The 22,588-nt window shown below is 45.8% G+C and overlaps 1 protein-coding gene across 1 annotated transcript in view; it reads left to right on the top strand.

Annotated features, from left to right (window-relative positions):
* Window positions 1-22,244, top strand: part of T265_15348 (hypothetical protein) — a gene marked incomplete at both ends in the record, with an annotated part of 47,337 nt that extends 25,093 nt beyond the window's left edge. Inside the window, 6 exons of the mRNA XM_009177692.1 lie at window positions 2,944-3,402; window positions 5,371-5,657; window positions 10,001-10,140; window positions 12,017-12,380; window positions 19,352-19,446; window positions 21,182-22,244. Of these exons, the coding sequence (XP_009175956.1) occupies window positions 2,944-3,402; window positions 5,371-5,657; window positions 10,001-10,140; window positions 12,017-12,380; window positions 19,352-19,446; window positions 21,182-21,643 (1,807 nt within the window). The remainder of the gene's footprint in view (window positions 1-2,943; window positions 3,403-5,370; window positions 5,658-10,000; window positions 10,141-12,016; window positions 12,381-19,351; window positions 19,447-21,181) is intronic.
* Between the last annotated feature and the right edge of the window lie 344 nt (window positions 22,245-22,588).

Below are 22,588 nucleotides of genomic sequence, written 5' to 3'. Positions count from 1 at the left end.
TTAAGATTCGAACACAAAGGGCACGGACTTTTCAGTTATACGTCTTTCGTTTAAATTATTGCACGTGACCTATATTCATCGGTGTCGCGCTACAGCCACTGTCCATTGGCAGGTGGATCTTGGGTCGTTAGAGTCAAACTTTACTAAGCTACCTGTTTCATTCTTGAAATACAGCTTTGTATTGTTTGTGGCCACCGTATATCTACAACAGGGTACTCCTTTGTTTCACTATAACGCCCGTTAGCGGTAACAAAGGCATGATTGGAATTCAAGTTTTATCGTACAGCTGTCTGTTCGATTATGACTAGGTTCGACAGTTACTATACTGGACTTTGGAAGTTGGAAGCTTAAGAGACCAATTGAATTTTTCTCCCTAAAGAGGACGCCTTTGCAGCGATGTTCTTCTGTTCTATGGGACATCTTTGTTTAAAAGCCCAGTGGATTGTTCGATGCTAAAGAGTAAAGCTTTTGCTAGCCAAAAAGCTGTTCGGATATGTGAGTGAGCTTCCCTGATATACTTGATGCGCATCACTTACAGCGGAACTGTTCAGTTTCTGAAGCTCTGAACAGCGAAATTTCGAGGTTCCCTAACCGTTCCAAATGTAAGTCACATCTTTTCGATGCGACAACGTCAGCCAGCTACTGTACCGTCATAACCACGGGATTACACTAGACGGAATGCATAGACTAAGTTTTATTATCCATAAAACCTCTACTATCAACCTATTCGCGTGAGCTTTTCAAAAATTGTCAACTACTGTGTGGGTCCGAAAGAGGCCACAAAAACAACAGTGTAGCTCAACCGACGACAGGTGAACCGTAACCAGGAAAACAGCAGGGGCGTTTCTGGAATCATGGTACTCAATCAACCGTCATATTTAACTGGATGGAATCTGCATAACCCCTCAACCAGGACCGACCATCAGAGGAAGGGGTCATATGATGGGATCTACTATGAAAGCACCCGGGTAGATGTCACTGAGTATGATTAGAAGAGGTCAAACTCGACGGCCATCTGGATATTAGCCAATCAGAACTCGACCATCGGGCCAACCAATAGAACCGACAAATCAAACGTCTTCTGTTTCACATAACATGAACATACACAAGCGCAAGTGACCAGGGTTGCACTGATGCTGCTATCTCGATTTGTGACCACACTTTTGCAACAAACTAGCCATGTCCAGCGAACAAGTCAACTATCAACCACATTACCTGATCTACCAACCTCTCCTGTGTCATACCTGTTCTGACGTACAGCGCTCAAACAAGTCCGTCAGTGGGCTGCCGACGAGCCTGCCCACTAGAACAACAGTACTTTAATCGCGAACATAAATACATAAAAGCGGCTCTCTTCCTCTTGATTTCCTTCATGACTGCTTAAAGTTATGATTCGATGAAACAACGGTGAAGCTACTCATACCATCTTTGTGACGGGTTAGATTACCCTCACAGTATTGATTGTGCTCATTTTTCAACCGTCAACCTCTGTATACTAAACTTATACGTGCTTACTGTGCACGACATTTTTCATCCTGACTTCTTTTATGTACACCTAACTGCCGCCTGCTTGTCATGTGACTTTAGATTAACTGTCTCACCTTTTACGAAACAATACCACAGGAAGCCTTACCAGTTGCATTGTGCCAACGATTAGTCACCTGTTCAACAGCTGTTCATCTACACTTTCTGAGGCAATCGATACACGGCCTTGGTAAATATACGGATTTCTTGTTCACCTTTGAAGAGTGGTGTGTGAATGTGTGTATACATACGTAGCAGTTTGACGGTACGTTATTTGGACGGTATTCGCTTTTCTGCGACCCACATTCGTTTCAGATTCGTTTTGATACGAACACAGGCTGCAAGACACGGAAATCGCAATGTGCATGAGATATACCACAGGTTAACTTCTTCAGCTATTTTTTCAAATGGCTCAACATGATGTTCCTGGATTTTTTGGGTGCGCCACTCTGGGTGCACCTTGTTTTTATCTATCGTGGGGATGCTTATCATCATTATCGTTTGCTGGTGATACTATTCAGCAATAACAGTAATGGTGGTGCATGCACATCCTTCCCCTCCCCCTATCACCACCAACCGCACTCTGAACAGACTGGTTGTCAAGGCGTCTAAGAAACAGCATCGCTCTCTTGGTTTCGTTTTTGGTCAACAAATAGTTTTCGAGTCATTTGACGTCAAAAGGTGACATTAAACTGCCAAGAAAACTTGGGAAAGATAACTGCAAAGCACAAGATGGGACAGAATTGAACAATAAATCCATCGATTGCTTGCCAAACTTCTCTAAGTTTCACATTGTTTTTGTTTGTCCCTCCGTTGTCCTTTATGGCGTAAATAGTGAACAACAATACGGTTGAGGTGAGCCACTGCATCCAACTTTCATTTTGTCGTAAGTATCCGTAGTGAGACAGGATGCAGTGGACATCCATGTAGATAGTTGAATATTCTCGTCTCAGATCAGTTTCCATCTTACGGATCCGTGAGTTTGTTTTGCATGGTTCAATTTCGACTATTCTAGACTTTAGGATTTTCTGTTTGGGTGCTCTCTCCCTTGTCCTGGCTCATCCTCAATAGAAATTGAAACATCGGCTGAACCACCATCGAAAAACGGTTGCCACTCGCCTTATTGGATAATATCTTTTAACATCCCTTCATAGGAACTTTTTAACAGATTTCGGATGCGAAATTTTCCACCTAGTTGCTTATCACGTGTATTTTACGTTGTTTCACATCTTTCTATTTTTCCCCAATGAAAAAATCTACTAAACAAACGTAACCATTCTGCGGTGGCAGCCAATCAACTGGCAGATTAACTATCGGATTAACTGAGAATGTTTAGTAGTGTTCGAATTGGTATTCGAAATGACTATATTTATTTTCCTTGTCTACTTGCCAACCTATATCTTTGGTCTTTCTCTACAGTCTATCTTCGGGTCGTTTTCCGAACTCTGGATTGCTGTCTTCCTCCAGCAACTCTACCTCCGGACTTCAATTGGAGCGTAATTTACTGTACTCGTACCTGCGCAAGTTAGGTGGCAGTGCTTTGGTTAACTGTGTCTCCTCTTCTACCGTCCGATCTCGTCGTTCCAGTTCTCCTTTGCTGCATGTTAAGCCGACACTCGAAACCACACCTAACCAGGTTTCTGGCTCTGCGGTTGACAGGTCCCACTCATCCGAGATTGGTCTCACAAGCGTTCCTTATGTCGCCTCCACTCCACGCCTTCGCCATATTAGTTTTGATCCAAACGCTGAACTACCAGGCGTTTCTTTAAGCAGGATACATACGGCATCCAGTTGGTCCGATGGACTACAGATTTTGAATAACCGTTCCGCCGCATATACAGATGGTGGAGCAACAAGGGAAGAGGTAGATCATATCACGTGAGTAAACCAGGCGCAAAACTGTGTCACTATTTTACCAGCGCCCCCATTTCATTTCTCCTGATCCCTGTATACAACTGGTTTTCCGGGACCCTTACGGGTGCGGTGAATGTCTTATTTTCCTAGTTTCGAACCGTTAGGGGGTGCTCGGAATATTTTCGCTGTGGATTGTAATAAATAATCATCTATACATGGTATAATTATACACACCGGATTGTTCATCTATTGATTCGTTAAGTTTCCGGTGACCTGTCTCTAGGATCAGACCACTTAGAGGACCGAAGGATTACTGTACGGGAATACGCTGGGCAGAACATAAAGGGTTCGTCAGTCAACACTATAAGTCAATTTTCTTGAAAACCTTACCGTCGGTATACTATTTCAGGTTCAACTTTAACAATAATAACTTCAATAGCACGACGGTCGATCGCACTGCTTCTCTGCACTGTTCCTTTGTTGAGTATCATCAAGAGAAACAAACATCGTAATAAATTTTTTAAAATTTCCTCTCTGCCACTGCTTTGTGCGAGACTAGTAAACTTTTCGGTATTGTTGCTGAACACTTGATCGGATAGAAAACAACCTCACAAATATCCAACCAGAGATCTACACCGGATGCTGCATCGTCTACCTGAACAATCTTACATGTCACTCTTTGGTACATTAATGTGGTAATATTTTCACGCGCTCTGTCCAACCATAAGTAAGGGCTAATGCTTTTATATATTTATGTCTAAACTAAACATCGTATGTTGACTGTCGATGCTATTGGGCAGACGTGACGTTGTTCCACAAACCTGAAAATGTGAATGGGTTGAAAGCGCTATTTGCCTGACAAATTTAACTGTCACCGACTTTAAGAAACAGTAACACGGCTTGTGTGAAGCCATACATCTTTTGGATGTGGCGTGAGTACACATGCTGCTCCCGTTAGCTTGTACCAAGTTTCATATCCTAGTCAAACAAAAATTCAGTAGTCATATCACGGTGTAGGTGGAAATCGATTTCCAAAGATTGTCGGTTTGCCAGTCGGATCACTTCTTTCCAAGCTCAGGTACGGTATGGCCACCGAGTTGATGTTTACAGAGGTCCAGCCCTGTTGCTCTGTGGCGGCGAAGCATCAGTGTCGAACGCTAATGTCATGCTGCCCATGATGATGATGATGAGGCCTGTTCCTGTTACATTCTTTGAATGGTTTGAAAACGCATGTTTGTAACTACCGGTTTTGTCGCAAGAGAAATGCATACGAAGACTTACTTTTCAACAACTGAATAGGTGCCTTATCTTCTGGTTCCACAAAAATGCAGTGCCCAAAAGTAAAACTTCCTGCAGACTGGCAGAAGGTAACACATTATATCATAAGTGATTGAGATTCTTGTGGGACCCAACCATACAATTGCAATTTTCACTGGCTAATGTCCGGGTCATTTCTGATATGAGTTCCTGTCCATGCGTTGTATCGCACTCAATAAAAGAACACCGATTTTCTTACACCCTTTGCCCCAAAAAAGAATCTGGAGGGCGAATAAGCGAAATAAGTGAAAGAGTTTTGAGCAAGTAGTCTTTCTCAACATTTTTTGCCTATCCTACTGGCTGTTGGGACTTGCTGAACAGCCGCGCAACCCTATCGGTCCCTTGGCTTCCTGCTCCACCCACTATGGTATACCAAAAGGCACGATAGCTCTAGACAGCTCTTTATCGAAACAAAGGAAGATTATTACAACCGTATTTATAAGACAGTGGCAGAATGTTCCACAAGTTCGTACCAGAATCTCCGTGAAGGGGCGAGAAGCCTCGAGCTGAAGATGCTCGATCCGGATTGACTGGCATTCTGATCAATCAGGGCATGTCCATATGGTCCATATGCTGCACGTGACATCCGTCCGATGACATTATGTTCGCTTATTAGACATAGCTGGTCTCCGGGCACTTGGATATCCTCATGTCCGGTAAGATGTGAAATTTCAGCATACTCCTGATGATTTGTTCTAAATTACCCACCATAACTGATCACTTCTTACTCAACTTTCCTACTTCTATACCTGTGGTTACCAGCAAAGAACCAATGGAACCGCCACCTTCACCCCTAACCACGGATGCTTTATTTGAACTATGGGATAGCGTCTTGAAGGATACAAATAAAACCAACGAAGATTCGTCTTCAGTGCCCATACTTGACAATGGACTTCCACAGGACCTACCTTCGGATGCTGAATCTATGGATGTGCAGACAACTGGTCCAACGAGTTGTACAGGTGAGTAAAACGGCACTTGTTAACTTCGTTTGAAGTCTAATAACTGTTCACTTTTGTCAATAAGTCCCGGAACTGGGTATTTTGTTCGCTATGTTTTGTCCAAATCATGGGGTGATGCAACAATCGGGTTGCTGCTGACGAGGTTCTTAAAGAAGTCGAATGACCGCTTGGTTTCATTGGTTCGTCTGTTCCTGTAGAGGTGGGACGTTTGAGTTTCGTGTCCGTAAGTGTGCTGGAAACCAGGTGACACTTAACTAAGTGAATTTATGGTGGAAAAAATGCATCTAAATACAGCTGGTAAAAACAACGAGCTGCTAAGTCGAAGGGAGCAAGCTAACGTGTTTTGACCACCATCACATATGGTCCCCAGTGATCCTGGGTCCTGTTGTAGTCAAAATTGGCATGCGTTCCAAGGGCACTCACTTTGAATCTCGAGCTCTGACAACACTCCAGGGTCGCGCGTGCACGTTTCGTACGAATGCAGACCGTAACTGAAGTGCATTGTTTGCCGAATGGATGCACTCTCGGTTAGCTGTGGTATGTCATCAAATGGTGACTCGCTTGTTCGCTCTTTTGGGTGCATGAGTAAACACAACACATTCCCCCTTGTTTTTATTTGGAATCGCTTAGAGCATTATGTACGTGTTTTGACATGGCTACGCGAATCCATGAGAACAAGGACCTTAGGAATAACCCGCTCTTATCCTTGTTTCGTCTGTTTACTTGGCGAGCCATCATGTCATGGTCACGAAGTTTGTTCGTATTGCGTGCACACCACCAACTTAAAATGAGGAATTGAAGCACCGATGTTGACGCCTGTCGGTGGTGACTGCCTGTCAAAAAAGAATAAACTTTCATGTGAGAATCGGAAGTTTACATTTACCCACCCATTTCAGTTTCGAACGAAGGACGTTGGTGGCGATACTTTGATTCATTCAGTTTTTATCACTGACAAGAGAACAAATCTGTCGCTCCCATTAGGCGACTTGAGCGATGATCCCCAAGGCGCCCATCGCCTGACGTTCAAAAAGCACCTTAAGTTGGGAACAAATTCAAGACCGCTGTGACAAGCTATGACGCAGATAAATGCCTAAAGAAAGAGTACAATATTGGGGATGCGAGAAGTATTTTCACGTAAGCTCTCCGGAAGTATGAGCTATTTTCGTTGCCATGCCAATGGAGCAACTCAGCTATTTATGGAACGGTACGTGTCTCCTTTTTGAAAAGTGGGATCGCAATGAAAAACACCTCGTATCTTCAAAATTTTCCTCCTGGCAGAAGTATTTCCCTTTGAGTTACTTTTCCGGAGGGAATCGCATAACGACACTCGAACAGTTGTGCTATACAAACTATTTAATTTTTTTCGTTACTGGTGTCAGTTTATGCGATTCCTTTTTTAGGGAGATCGCCTGCAAGGATCAGTTAGTGATCCCTTCTGAGGGGTGGTCTTTCTAAAGCTGGACAGCTGTGTCAGTTTCGCCCACCCGTGTGGAACTCCATCAGTTTCGTGTACACTAATCCCGAAAATTGCAAATTGTCGCTGAAAGCTGCATACACCTGAATGTAAATTCGATCATGCAAACTGATTAGCAGTAGAGGGAAGTATAATCCAGTCTGCTAGTTTGGAGTTGACAAATGGATGCTTACCTGCAGCTACAAGGGTAGAGCGTCGATGATGTGAGAGCATGTGATGAGTTTCAAGTAACCGTTCTGAGCTCCGCCTCTTGCAGCCAAGTGAGAATCAAAAGAAACCATCCTACCTTCTGAAGCAGTAGATTAGTCTGTTTTAGCTTTCGGTCGCAAACCATTAATGTTACGGAATACAAACACCCAACGTATTATTTCTTCCCACGCGTTTGGGTCAAGTGGTTTAGACGAATTCACTCTTTGACCCTCTCTTTGTGCAATCCTTCATTTCTGTTCTTCCCCTTATGACTGACAAGTGGGTTCGAAGCCCACATCATTACGTCTAAAGTGACCACTGCTGCGCATCCTTGCCGCGGATCATATACCCGCGGCTGTGAGACAGGTCCGTTACTGTGAGGACTGTATGTGCCATTTGACTGTTTTCAAGTACTTTTCGTCCACTGGGGATTACCACTTCCACAGGTGTCGTCCCACGTATTTTGGGGGCCCATAAAACTCATCAGCAGTACGATGTGCTTCAGTTGAGCCAGGAATTTACTTTATCACACTTCCTTCATTTTCTCTGTTTCGTCATATTTACTCGTTCACCTCCACAGGCTCACAGAGTGGACTTCCAATACAAGTAATCCTATTATGCGTTGTGACACTGATGAACATTCGAAGTGGACGATCTGTATACCACGTTGGTTATAACTGCACAGTCACCATCGAGACAGTTATGTTAGAAACCTGTCAGGAAACTACCCTTTGCTGTCCCACGTAGCTTCTTCCTGTTCATAAATATCGCAGAGTCGCGTGAGGCAGGCACGTATACCGAGTTTTCTAGGCGGATGACCGTTTAGCTTCTGAAGGGTAGTGTCTAATATGCCAAGGCGAATCTCCCTGTACACCATTCTGTTTATCATCTTATCTGGTATCACGATATGATTATTCCTCAGAGAGAGCTCATTTCACGAGAGGATGATCTGATATTTTCATCGGATCACTTTCAGAGAGACGGCAGAACCTAAAAATTGGCTTATGCCAACATTTCAAATTACGGATTCTTTTTCATGACGTACACTGCACAAAACAAGTTGCCAAACATGCATGACAAAATCGTAATTTACGCTGCTGGTGAAAGGAAGAAGGCCCTCGCTGCGTAGTTATTAGAATATGCCAACTGACCAGTTACAGACTATTGGACAGGGAAGCGAAACCCCATTTGCATCTTATTTACAAAAACTGAACATTTATCTTCTCTTGAATTCGTCTTTCTGAACTTTCCTGGATATCCATTAACTGTTGCTCAGATCCAAGCAAATGCTTCAAAGCAACTCCACAAATTCCGCAACGGATCTCCCTTTTCAAGAGACGCGAAGCGAATTTACAAGAAAACATACTACTCGCATGCCTCCCCACCAGTAGTATCGCCGTTACACACCTTTCCCTTTAAAGGTCGTTCGCATGCCATCGACTATTAGTTACCTCCGTCATGTCGGCTTCGGCAGCGGCTCTACTCGGCTACTTTTCGAGTGTATCATGCTGCTTACGGAGCTGCGTCCCATTTACTATTTTCGATCGCCGATCATCTTGAATTGTATGGACGTTCCTCCGGCGGTCGGTGACGACAAACGGCCCTTGCCATCGACTGCCCAGCTTCCGCGACCCCAGTCCACTCCCTCCAGGATTCTGATGATCCCTCCTCTTGACCTTTGCGCCTATGGGAAATGTTCGTGCCTTTCTGAACGGTGGTCAAGCTTTCTTGATCTTTCCTCCTTTTCTCTCCTAACTCCTTCGAAGACAAGCATGTTAACGGAAGGTGCGGATGTCCACCATATATCAGCATGAACGGGGAATCGCCTGTGGTTGATTGCATGAAAGCACGATGAGCTAGCAACACCATCGGCAGGTTCACTTCCCAATCACCTTTGGCTGCAAGCCACTCCTTGATCGTTCGGTTATTACGTTCGGTTAGACCATTTGTTTGCGGGTGGTGTGGCGCCGTCCCTAGCCATCTGATGCCCAGCTTCTGCAAGCGAATCCTAAGCTCATCGCTCTCAAAGCAAGACCCCTGATCGGTTAGGTTGGCCACGGTGTGATGAATTGCCACTCCACTTATCGTCATCACCCGTTGATTAGGCACGGATGCCGCCTCAATCTACCGCGGCATGTGTTCTGTCATTATCACGATGTATTGGTTCCCCCTGGTTGTCACCGGTAAGGGGCCCATTACGTCAACGGACCACAACTTGCCGATTCCTGAAACAGGAATAGGTTCCATGGGATGGGTTGCCCCTGTCGTGTCCCCTTCCATTAGTTGGCACCGCTTACGGGACACCACATTATCCATCACCTCACTTCTCCCGGGCCAGTAGGCCCTCTGCCGAAGTAGGTCGTATGTCCTGGTGCACCCTGTATGTGCCATCTCATGGCATTCGACGATGAGCGGGGCATCACGGGCAGCACAACATCCGAATTGGTGGCGTTCCAGGAAATTATGCCAGCTTCATTCAGCCTCAGCCGATCAAAGTGACTCCGGAATGTTTCTAATTCCTTGTCTCCCTCTCCGTTTTCAATGTTTCTTCCATCCAACAAGGCGGCTGCAACCTTTCGTAACACGGGATCCTGCCGTTGGAGTTGCACCAACTTTCCGAGATCCAGTTCGAGGACTAGGCTATCGGCACCAATCATGATCATGGATGTCTCATCCTCAGTCTTTGGTCTTAACAGACAAGTAGCCAGATGGTTCTTCTTCACTGGCACATGCTGTACTGCACGTTTTGCTCATGCAACCGGAGCGCCCAGCGTGCGAGTTTCCCGCGAGGATCTCTGGTGGTCCTCATCCACTCCAGAGGTTTGTTATCGGTTTCGACATGGAATAATTGTCCAAGCAGATATGGCCTCCACTTATCCAGGGTCCAGACGATTGCTAAACATTTTTTCCAATGTTCGAGTACCATGGTTCGGCGTTAGTCGATTGGCATATTCGAAAACTCCATTCCTCTGCTTCAGTACTGCGCCAATACCGCGATCACTAGCGCCCGTTGCAAAACTGAACATCTCTGCGACCCTGGATGGTTTGAGGGTCAGTTGGTGATCCAACATCCGTGCTTCGACACGCTCAAAACCCTCATGTGCTTTTCCGGTCCATTCAAATTTCCGATTTTGACCGAGCAATTCGTACAGCGGCGCGGCGATTGTGTTGAAATCCCTAAAAACGCGGCTGTAGTATGCTGCTCGTCCAAGAAACTGCCGTAGAGACCTCTTTATATTGGGAAGAGCACAATTCTCGATATTTGCCAATTTTCTAGCAGTGGGCCAACTTCTCCGTGACCCACTTTATGCATCAGTATTATCATCGAACTCCGAGCGAACTGTGTCTTGGCTCCATTTATCCTCAGGCCAGTCTCCCTGATCCGCTTCAATACAGACTTCAAGCAAACTGCGTGCTCTAGTTCCGAATCGCTATACACGACGATATCGTCTCCGTACACGGCAACATTCTGCAGTCCCTTCGTTAAACGAGGCATCAAGCGCCGGAATGTGAATGGTGCCCCATACAATCCAAACGGCATTCGTCTAAATTTATAGTAGGTGTTCCCAATCGTGAACACCGTTTTCTCCCGGTCCTCCGCCTTGATAGATAGTTGCTAATATCCGGAACGCAAGTCGAACACAGTGAAATATCGGGAATGGTAGAGGGAATCGAAAATCTCCGCAACTGAAGGCACAGCCACAACCCGATTTACGTTCAGTTCATTCAAACGCCGGAAATCCACGCAAAACCCGTATTTTCCGTTCGCCTTTCTTACAAGGACAACTGAAAAATTGTACGCACTACTGGCTTCTTTGATTATGCCATTCTTTAACATCTCTTGAATTTGTTTATGGACCTCCTCCCGTAGATGGAGCGGCAACGGAGGAGGGCCATAAGGTCGAAAGCGTTCTGACGACAGGGGAATTTCGTGTTCAACCCCCGGGCAGAAGCCTAATGGATCCTCATCGCCCGTGAACAGTTCGGAATATTCCTCGATCACGGACCGTACTGACGGTACGTTACAAGACGGAAGTTTTCGGACACGCAGCTTACTGACGGCAGCGCTTGGATAACTTCCAAGCTTGATTGAGCCATACCTTGTCACCAGCCTTCCCTGCTTTAGGTCAATCACGGAACCTGTGCCCCTGAGAAAATCTGCCCCCAATATTGTCTGTTCTATGTCTCGGCTGATAAGGAACACGTGCTGCACGGACTTGTCGCCTAGGCATACCAAGTGCATTGACAATCCGTCAATCTTCAGTCGATATTCACACACAGCTCTCACGGCTAGCGCGCACGGTCGGCGTTGAGCTTGGTTACCTATTTGCCTCAGCGATACGCCTGCTCCTGTATCAATCAAGCATAACTCCTTTTTCCCATCCACCTCGACAACGGCTTGTATGGGAGCTTGTGTCAGTGTACTAATCGCGACCCACCCAGGAAAACAGGAGTACTCTAAAGTTTTATTATGTACAAGTGATCGGGTACGGGGACACTAATTCTTCCAGTGGCCAGGCTTGCCACACATGTAGCACCGGCTCGTTCGGGCGTGCCTCCGCCGTTCCGTCTTTACGGCTGCAAGCTGTTCCGCGAGTTGGTCCACTCTAGTCTGCAGTTCCTTCACTGGTGAACCATCCCTGTTCTTCTGCGACTGCAACGTGGCTAGTGGTGCCTCGGGCAGCTCCCGGATCAGACGCAGCAGCTCCTCCACACCCAACTGGCCAGTTGCTCGCCCCAACCGGAATTGGGTACCAAGCGCCGGCTGCGCACCTTCGACGAACTGGTGGCGCGACACTCCGCCCAGTCCCGACAAAGCCCAATCCAACGACTGCTTCAGGCCGGCGAAGAACAGCGTCGGGTCAGATCCAGGCGCCATCCCGGCCCTCTTGAACCGCCTCATAGCCTCCTGGCGGTCGGCCCATATGTCGAACTCCGCTGCAAGGACTTCCTTCGCGGCGGCCTAGTCTATCTTCCGAGGGCGTCTCCTTGCCGCATCCAAGGCCGCCTTCGCCCGGCCCCCGAGGAGGGTCTTCAGCGCCGCCAACTTACCTCGGTCGGTATCCAGTCTAGCAGCCTCCGCAACCTCCTCAAAATCCTCCAGGAAGCTCCGGACATCCCCATCCTCAAAGGGTTGTGGCGAGGGGATCTTCGTCTTTATCTTGGTCACGGTACCCAATGGAAGGAAGAAGGCCTTCGCTGCAGTTATTTATTAGAAAATATCAACTGCCCAGTTACAGACTATTGGACAGCTCTCACTTGCATCTTATTTACAAAAGCTGAACATCGATCTCCTCTTGAACGCGTCTTCCTGAACTTTCCTGGGTATTCATTGACTGTTGCTCGAGTCCAAGCAAATGATACAAAGCGATTCAACAAATTCCGCAACAGATCTCCCTTTTCAAGAGATGCAAAGAGAATTTACAAAAAGAAAACACACTACTCGCATGCCTCCCCATCAGTAGTATCACCGTCACACTGGCATCTCATCTAGTTCTATATGTTGGTCACATCTATTCCCGATAAATGGTGATTTGCACCCACCGTCCTGCTTACACTTACACTGAGCTTGCCCTTGATTTTAATCGCCTGACCTGAAGCTATGCGTACCATGTTTATCGGACTTCTGTGGTGCAGTGCTCCTTTGGGTTATACTGCCTGGAACTTAGTTTCAACCATCCCAGGAAGGTTAATAGAGAGCAACCCGACAAAAAACAATGAATCCCCGGATGGTGAAAAATCATACTGCGAGGGGGCCTTGAGGCAAAGTGGTACTGCTCTCTGCACAATCCGATCACCCAAGGATATTGACCTTGGCCGCCGGTGCATTGCTCAGTAAGCTCAGAATACCAGAGTCTAGTGTAGCACAAAAGGCCTCTTCTGTGTTTAGCTGCACTGAGAACCACACAGTTATGCTTTACTCTGTGCTCCATCGGGCGAGGCTAGCTCGTGCAATCAAACTTTTTGTACTATTGGTGCATTAGCTCTGGAAAAGGTCCCTCAAGAGAACTCTAACGTCCGCTACCTCACGGGTCAGAATTTTGAGTCAGGCGCTAGGAAAGCCGTTCCCAAGCAAAACCCTACTTCCTCAAACGGCCTTTTACGTCAGACTTTTGAGACAAAGCCTCAATATGGGGAACTTTAGCCAAATCCTCTTTTTGGGCTTGAGCTCACCTACTCCTCCCCACCCATCACCCATCTAATTGCTTCTGAGTCATTTAGTCATCAATCCGTTCACCGTTGCTTCGTTTCCGACCTTCTACTCAGTGAAATTCAGGGGATCTGTTCCACACTGTGGCTTTTAGCGTCCACGCTCTGTGTCATATTGGGTAACAAGTAGCCCTTGCTCAAAACGAGTTCTCTTCTTCGATTGATGTATGTTAGGTCTCCGAAGCACACTCCAGTTCGATCCTGCACCGCAAACCACTCGGAGCGACCCCAAATTGCTCACATTGTGTTCTTCGGGTGCCTGACGATCCCGATGCAATGGCTCATGGTATCTATTGTGTGGGATTTGTGCTTAGCCTTAGGGTTGAAGTCAATTCAGCGAACTGAATTGCGGATAGCTGTAACCTTTGCACGGTCAGGTTGATTAGCTCAATTGGGAATAATGATTCTTGGTGTGGTAAATGTTGTTTGTTTCGTCGGCATCCGCTCCAATGGACGATAGTTCTGAGGTAGAGGGAGAAAGATTGTTACATGGCGGCTTCGGTCAGCAAGAATAGCGGATACCGTGTCCCTAGCAGATGCTATGAGGAGGCCCATCTTGCTGCTTGATTCGGAGTTGACGCTCACCACACAGATGATGGGTAGCGAATTCCTCGGCTATATGTTGAATATCATTCGTACCTAACCAGCACAAACGCTCACACCACGTGACTTGGAGGTCGCCAACCGCCAATCAGCCATTGACCCGGTTGAACCATGTGACAATCGCCCACCGGTGGACAGCTTTCATATAAGTTTTATCGTCACTTTCGGAATACACCGCTCGACCCCGATCACGCCATTGCAAAGGGGTGCGTATCGGTTCGCTTCTCCCTTTGAACACGTTAGTTGATTTAAGCAATATTGAAAGCCCTCCCTGGAACTCCTCCTGGGAATTGTCTGTGTAGCTCAGCATTATCATGCTTCCAGAGTTCGACGGTCACAATGTTAGTAACGGTGGTTTGGATGACAGCTGGAGAACGGCGAAAAAGGCGACGATCACAGCCCCTAAAGCCATCTGCCCGAGGACACTTACACACCCGAATGTACACTGTATCTCCAGTATCTCTGATTGAAGTCAGGGAACCAATACCATTAACAGACGGCAATGATGGTGCATGTGCTAATAATGAGGGGTCTACGGTTAACAGAGAGTACTGGTGGATTACAGGGACCGAGGGACTGGAGAAGGTCTTTGTCATGGGGAACAGTCACATCCCATTGCAGCTGATCGGATCAGCTGGTCGGAGAATGATTGATTTCAGTGAGACAATCTCCGAAACGCATGGTTTTCCAGCTCATTCGCAGAAACTTTGTTCTGAACTGGGGGCTGAACAATTTGAAGTAAATTTCAGATGGCCTGCACCAACTCAACTTTTCGAAGGACCAAATGAAACTGAGTGGAAACTCTATACCAGTCCACCATCATCGACAGTAGTCCAACGTGCGATTTTATTGCTTCAGCGCAACAAAGCAGCTGGTTCCGATGGTTGAGTTCCTGCACACTTCAGAGAAGATGGAGAGTCCGCCGTGGTTGTTCTAATAGTTTTACTCCAAAACATTTGCAATGAGGAAAGAACACTGGTGGATTGAAGCCCCTTGACGGTGATTCGTATTTTCAAAAAAGGTGCAGAAACATGGGGACATCAGTCTAGTGGCCGTAATTTCCAAGTTTCTCACTGGTATTATCCTACACAGGTTGACCCATCATCGGTTTATTGGAATTCACGACAATTCAACTGAGTTTCGCTGGGGTTGTATCGGCCGTATCTTTACTTTGTGGCAAGCACTGAAGCTGCACGTTTTCTTCGGATGATCGACAACGGCTGCATTTTCTGCATCTCAGATCTCCTTTTGACCCCATGGAGTCCATAGCTGTGCCTGGTGCTGGAAGATATCCCTTGTAAATTCTTGTATTTTACGCTCCTTGCAGTGAACGTTTACGTCTTTACGGTAAAGCCTCTCACAGCGAGTTTGCTAACGGACATTGAGTATGCCTACGTCATTGCACTTCTAGGGCTTATTCTTCAAAAATGCAATCCATTTTAAATGACCTGAATAAGACTGGTGAATAGTTTCATATGCGCTCCACACGCAGTATAAAAACCACTGCGAGATTCGATGTGATCAAACTCAAACCTCGCGATTTCGGGTGGGCCGATCGCTATAAGTGTAATTTTGTATCTGTCTACTTGCGTTCTGGTGGAATCACTTCGCTATGGGGAAATCCAGGGTAGTGTTTGCCAGCCTCCGGCATTTGTGACGCTCACGTGACACCAGTTTAACCGTGTACATTACTACGGTCCGATCTGTCTCCATGTACCAGAGTCGTTACCGCTGCATGTGCTAGACATTCGAAAACTCCGTGTTTGACCATCTGCGCCCCCGTAGTATTGGCACGGATGTAATGGGAACATCAGATCAGTAATGGTGAAGCACAACAAATGGTTTCTAGGATAGTTCATTCCTACTCGATAGATCAGCTAGTTACACTCCATATGGTATGTTGTTAAGGCCAAGTAGATCATAAGAGGACCGTTTGACTCTTAGAGCCCTCTTCGTTCAGTCTTGAAAAAAACCGTTCAGCTGTAGCACCCTGTCGGTGCCTAACTCTTACCACTAAATTAAAGCACGAATGTTAGGATACTGCCAGGTTGCCCAAGCTTAGGCGGGGAAGTCGAGAGGCAGAGGCCGTGTTCGAACGACGGCCCTTCGTTTCAGTGAATTGACACTCTAACCACTGAGCTATTTCGCCCAGTCTTATGTCGCATGGAGACGACCCAGAGGCGGTCAGTCCATGTCCCAGTAACAAAGCATGCATGCTTTCACTAATCAACTCAGTCGGATTTGTGTTTACCGTTCCTCCAGATAGGGCCCGCGGGACGAGATAAACCAGTGGTTGGTGACCTTGTCTGTGTTACTCGTTCAATGACGTTCTTCCGTCACATCTCTCACTTCCTGCCATAGTTGGCAAGACGATGTATTTGGCGTCAAAGTAAAAAAGACTGGATCATTGCCTCCGATGCTTGGGTTTAATTTCTCCGTTTTCCTTATCCTGGGTAAACGAAGCTGTATCAGCTGGAGCCGTCGCAGTTTGGTGTAGGGTTCCCGAGCTGAAGCAGCTGAACTGGCTTAATGGGTGACCCCGACGAGCGACAGATTTCTCAGGACGGTTGAAATAGTTGTCAAAGCCGAAAATCTAGTGCCATTTGATATGCATCCACTATGTACACTGACACTCGGAGCTAAATAGTTTTGCCTTAATTCCTGTGCTCTCGAGTCGGACAAGCGCCGCGCGTCGAAATGTGGTTGTATAAGACGGCCGGCACACTTGCTTTCCTGGGCCTAGTTACAGGGAGGGCTTCGGAACGAAAGCTTTACTCCTGTTACTGCTTTGCGGGTCACATATTCGAGTCATAGGCTCGAGTTGAGGTACTCCAACCGAGCTCCGTTCTATCTGGGTAATCGGGAAGTAATATCTGTCCGCACAGCATGGTATTTCGTTGTATAAATATCATAAATGTAACAGGTAGTCCATGAGGAAGGTTTGTGTTAATCTCAGAAGCTGCGGCCTGCACCTCACCACCACCACCGCGCTTCATCTCGGTGACCACGACATTCAGAGTTATTTGGGTTTGCCGACGGTCCAAGACACATGCTACTTGACGTCATGCCCGGAGCTCGATCTCGTGGGTTTGGATTGCATCGACAAGTTGATTTGATTATTGATTAATGATGACATCCTACAACTCTATGAACCCAGTCTTACGTACTGGTTCATCAGCAGCTTGGGACAGATTGGCGCACTGCCGCGCCTCATTGATTCAAGCAGATAAGTACCAGAAGACACCACTATCGCGACAATGACCTTGGATAAATCGCGCAGTACCGCAGTCTCGTTTGTCCTACTTTACGGATCAGACAGCTGCTGTGTGAGGAGGATCTCCTGAGCCTCTCTGTTTGAAAATAGATGTTTTGGAAGCATTGCCTATACGTCTGATGGTTTTCGGGAAGGTTCACTCTCCCTCGATGAATCAGCTGGTCACACTCCTCAAGTTACGCCGTTCGGACCCTGTACTTCATACGCTATCGCCTCCAACGCGTTGCTCTCATTCCCTGCTTCTCCTTATCCTCAATGAACGATGTCGTAGCAGCTGGAACCATCTAACTCCGATGCAGGGTTTGTAGCCCAAAAAATTAACAAAAGTGATACTGATTTCTTGTAATTTGGGTACCATTTCATAGTGAAATGCACTTATGTTCAAGCGCGTGAGTTCGTGCGTTCAGGTGAGAGGTTGTGCCAGTATTCTAAGAGATGCTTGATAGTAACCACTGGATTACGCTTGAACTTCTTAGCGCTCGTTTCTCTGTGGTTGTCGTATTCATTTTTCATATGTAAAATGATATAAAGCGATCACTTTTCGTCTGTGCAATGCTGTCGTAGTTTCGGCTGAAGAATGCGCTTCAGCGTCAATAAAACCCACAAATCTCCACACCCTTCTTTCATTTAATTCGTTTTCGGATAGAGAAGCGCACTATAGATAGCAGGATTAAAATGTTTTGTATCGTTTAAAGTTCGGTAGCTTCCGGGAAACATGCCTTTAATTTGTTCTGCATGAGTTAACGAATACCGTCATCTTTCCAATAACCACCTTAGACTTAATGAGTATCAAGACTGACGATCTTCTGCTATGAGCTTGTAAAGATAATTGTGGAGTACTGAAATAGAGGGAATAAAAATCAGACGGGGAGTTGCCCGACGATAGTGTACCACAGTCATCCTAAGGTACCTATTCCTTGAGGCACTCAAACATGCCTGTTTGCCTGTGGTCGCCCTGTTCAGATACCGCCACATGCAACTGAACACTCGCACACGATATTTAAATTTTAAATCCAGTTCTCGCGAGAAGAGTTCGATATGACCCTCCATTTCATGAGATCTGAATCTAGAATCAGAGCACTAGCAAATTCTAGTACCCTTTCTCTGCGTGTTACGAAAAAGCTGTCATTAGTAAGCCATTTGTCAGTTGCGTGCATAGACTTCCCTGTTGTCACATAAGACCGGGGTCACATGATCTTCAGTATTTGTAGCTGCAGTCACTAACTTTCTTGTGCTTCGTAATTTGCTTGAATTGAACCCTGCTCTTGTTCTTTTTGAAAATTCGTGGCTTCTGAAGCCAATCCTCACCTATTCACGTGGCCTGAATTGCGCGGTTAAAAAACACTTGCCCAAATTCTGTGTAGGCTCAGATCAATTACCTGCTCAATGAGCCACTCATGCCAGTAACCAGAAAGTTTCAGGTTTAAATCTCCCCACCATGGTCTTTGTCACCGACAACAACACACCTTTGAATGCTGGTATTTCCCAACAATGATTAAGCGACAACATAGCGCTTTTCAGCAACATTTTTGGTCAGCATCAGCGGGCTGTCACCATGTCCATGTCTTCGAGGGGGACTCTTCCATGAAGGGGAGCATCTTTGTTAGGTGCCTATATCTTTGACGATCAGTTAGAGGAAACGCACAGTACGATGCCGTTGATATCGGTCTGAGCCGAATAGTGTTGCACATCTAGCCAGGCATAGGTTGATACAACCGAACTGCTCTTCACACTGCCAGCATATGATCACTCCCTAGTCTTCTTTTTGCTTTCTAGCGCAGTCTTAGGTTTTCACAAACTTCAATTCCATTCTGACGCAGTCAAACTTCCCGCTTTTCCTTAGTTATTTTGGGCATTAATCGCTCCGTCACTTTGCCGAGCAAATGAGTATAATTTTTGTGAGATGTTAATATTGCATGTTCAATCGGCTTTATCGTTTTTCAGGGACTACAGTGGATAACCTGCCCGAAGTTCGGACGTTACTATCGCATAAACCAGATACTTTCTGCGCAGAATCTTCCATGTGCATTCCAGAACTGGTTAGTCCTTATATTTGACGAAGCTCGGGATCAGTTTGGGGTCTCCTCATTTTCCATCCTGCTTGTCACGCGCCTTACTCCCACTTTGCGAGTAAATAATGCAGTTGGACTCGTGAAACGCCGAACACGGCGAAGTTTGGGACTGTTGGCTTTATATAAGGCTTTTCGTTGTATGTATTGACATCGTATTTTGATCAGTCATAGCACTGTTTTTGCGGTCTCTTTATTCCATCAAGTGTATCCCGTTTCATCCTCTACAGCGTTTTTTACAGCAACGATAACAATACCGGCTGTTACTCTTCCAGACTTCGTACTTTGTGAATGGCCGTCCAGTGTTCCTGTGTAGTACATTTTCGCATTTACACAGTAATCATCTTTATCTGTGGTATTTAGCACATGTGGCTACTGTGGTGAACCGTCATCATCGTCTTTGAAACTTAATAGTGTTAGATAAGTTCTTATCCACGGCGTTCTTGCTCACCGGATTGCATGTGAAAAGCAACCGTACTTGCAAACGCTTCCATTATGACATTTGTGACCATAGCTATTGTGCCTTACTGTCGCCGGTATCCGTGTCCTTTCACTTCTTGCTTCACACTTGTGGATCATAGACGCTTGACTTTAGAGTTTACATCTATGGTTCCCTTCCCAAGTGAGGTTAGGTTGTCCTAGATTTCGAACTTCAAACTGCTCTAATTAAGTTGTTGATCAGATCCGGTAAGTGGTTGCTCGAGTGAGCTGCATCGCCCTTCTGCAGCAGCTATTGTAATTCCGGCTTGGATCTCATTGCCGGCTGTGTTTGATTTTGTACGCACCGTGGTTCGTGCACTGTCGAATAACCTCAAGTTTTCGTCTCAGCACTAACGTTTTGGGTTTAGAAGTCGCCCACAAAACCAATGCCACCTCAGGTCTGCAGATTTTCGTCTCCTTTGTGTCACTCTGAGTACTCACTGACGTAACAGCATATGATATTTTTTCCTGTTATCGCAACTGTTGTATTCTTTTTTACATCAGGAATTACGTGTGCTGGTGTGTGTGTGTGTTGAACTCCTTATGTCATATTGTTAAGAGTGAAAATAACTTTGCCTTTCAGAAGTTGGATCTCAACAGGGTAGTTCATGAATTACTATGCTTTCCAACGCCAAACGGATAAACAAGTACAAAGTTCATCACCAAGGTTGGATTTTTCCTCCATCGTCTGCAAGCTCTCTGATAGCAACATCATTGTGGTAACATGCGTGCTTAATTGCCTTACGACTTGCCAATTTATTTAGCCCAAGCCTACACACCCAGCCACCCATGTTTCCGCATGCTTGAATATTCATTCAGGCAGAGTGTGTAGAAAATGACAGTCGTATCTTTTGAATCTGCTGTAGTTTATCTCGAACGCGCCCTATCTGGGGCTTCAAATTAAATCATCAAACGCCAGATAGTCATGCGAACAAGGAAAGCGCACGCCGTTTCACTATTTATGGCGTTGTATGCGGTCATGAAAGAATAGAGAGACTGGTCAGAGCACACCAACTTTTGGATTTTGATCACCTGGACAGCTGCTGGTTTCCTATTATTGGTCCTCATCCTTATTAATACATAATCCGTGCTCTCACAATGCATAGCACCTAGAATCAAATCCTTGCAATATCTACAGCTTTTTGTTACATGTACCTAGACTTAGAATAGCTACGCAGTAAAAACCGTTTTCATACGTAATGTTTACTGTTTTTGACGATCACAGGCTTCGGACCCTTCTCCATCTAATAACTCTGCTCATGCACAAGCACCCCACATCATGCAGTGTGAAGATCATCCCCACAGTGGTACATCTTCATTAACTTTCTCGGAGAGATTGGATTTTTCTACGTTAGGTTCCAGCTTCATGACGTCAACTCTTCCGACGGTTTGCAATGTCAATGCAGTGATGCTGCCAACTTCAACGCTGTGGTCTTCTCCTTTCAACTCAAAAATATCCAGTCCCTCAACCTCTTCGTGTACCGCAGTCACGCACACATCAGGACACCGTCCCGACAAGTCCGTATTTCCCGGCTCCTCGCTAATTTCTCAGGCCAATGTACCCCCGGTGGAACTAGCAGACGCTTTGTTTACCTCCTTGGACTCTACGGATCTTGCTGAGCTCATGGACACGGCAGAGCCAGTCGGAATGTCGCCGATAGCGATGAACTGGACGATTGATACCTAATTCGTGTATACACCATTTAGGCCACAACATATTTCTATTCTTATATAACACGTGATTCCCTTTTGTCTTACTCCCCTATTATTTCGAGAGTCAACCATTCAGCTCCCTATTTACGCCCCAAACAGATTTTTTTCGTTTGTCGCCCTACCTCTTTCCGTTCGTTGATCCCACTTCCGAGTGCTCTCGTATTATGCTTGCTTACATCTGTCAGCGGAATATATCTTCAATGGAAGGAATGCTGGCCCAACAGACATCTATGGAAAACATTTCTAGATGCCTTGCGTAAAATTCAAATCAAACCGACTCACTTAGGACTCATCGGCTTTGCGCAGAAATTCGGTGAATCCCATCATCCTGCGTGCCTAAAAAATCATTCAACAGTTTTCTGCCGCACTTGCCTGTAAAGAGATACACTAAGATCCCCATGCTGTGTGTCGCTTATTCAACCTTTCTTTTCCCGCCTCTTTTTCAACGTATTTTTCTATCTTCAGTGTTCATTCCTGTTTTAGATCTATTAAAGAAGGTTATATCTAATAGCGGTTTATTTTTTTGCCCTTCTTACTCTCGATTCCACGTAAAAATCGGTCGTTCTTAGGGGAGACAATACAACTTCTTTTAAATTTCCGAATAATGCGCTCGCTTTTTACCAACAACACCTAAAGAGCAAACTGCAACTGTTATTTTTTGAACCCATAGCATCGCATGAAAGAAAATCCGTACTAAGTCATTGGAATTCTAACAGGTTTTTATCGGTCTATCTGATCTAGTAAAAAATCCTGCTTCATCATTGAATTGTTACTCAATTCTATGGTGAAATGGAAATGAATGCGCGCTTTCATTCAAATACCCAGTAAGTATTCAACAAGGGTTTGTCTCCTTATTGAGATCAGGGTATTTAATATACTTAAAGTGACCACGCCCGGTAATGGACTGTATGCAGCAAGT

This window comes from Opisthorchis viverrini (assembly GCF_000715545.1).
Source record: "Opisthorchis viverrini unplaced genomic scaffold opera_v5_447, whole genome shotgun sequence".
Taxonomy (NCBI): Eukaryota; Metazoa; Platyhelminthes; class Trematoda; order Opisthorchiida; family Opisthorchiidae; genus Opisthorchis; species Opisthorchis viverrini.
This window is presented reverse-complemented; position numbering and strand designations above follow the sequence as displayed.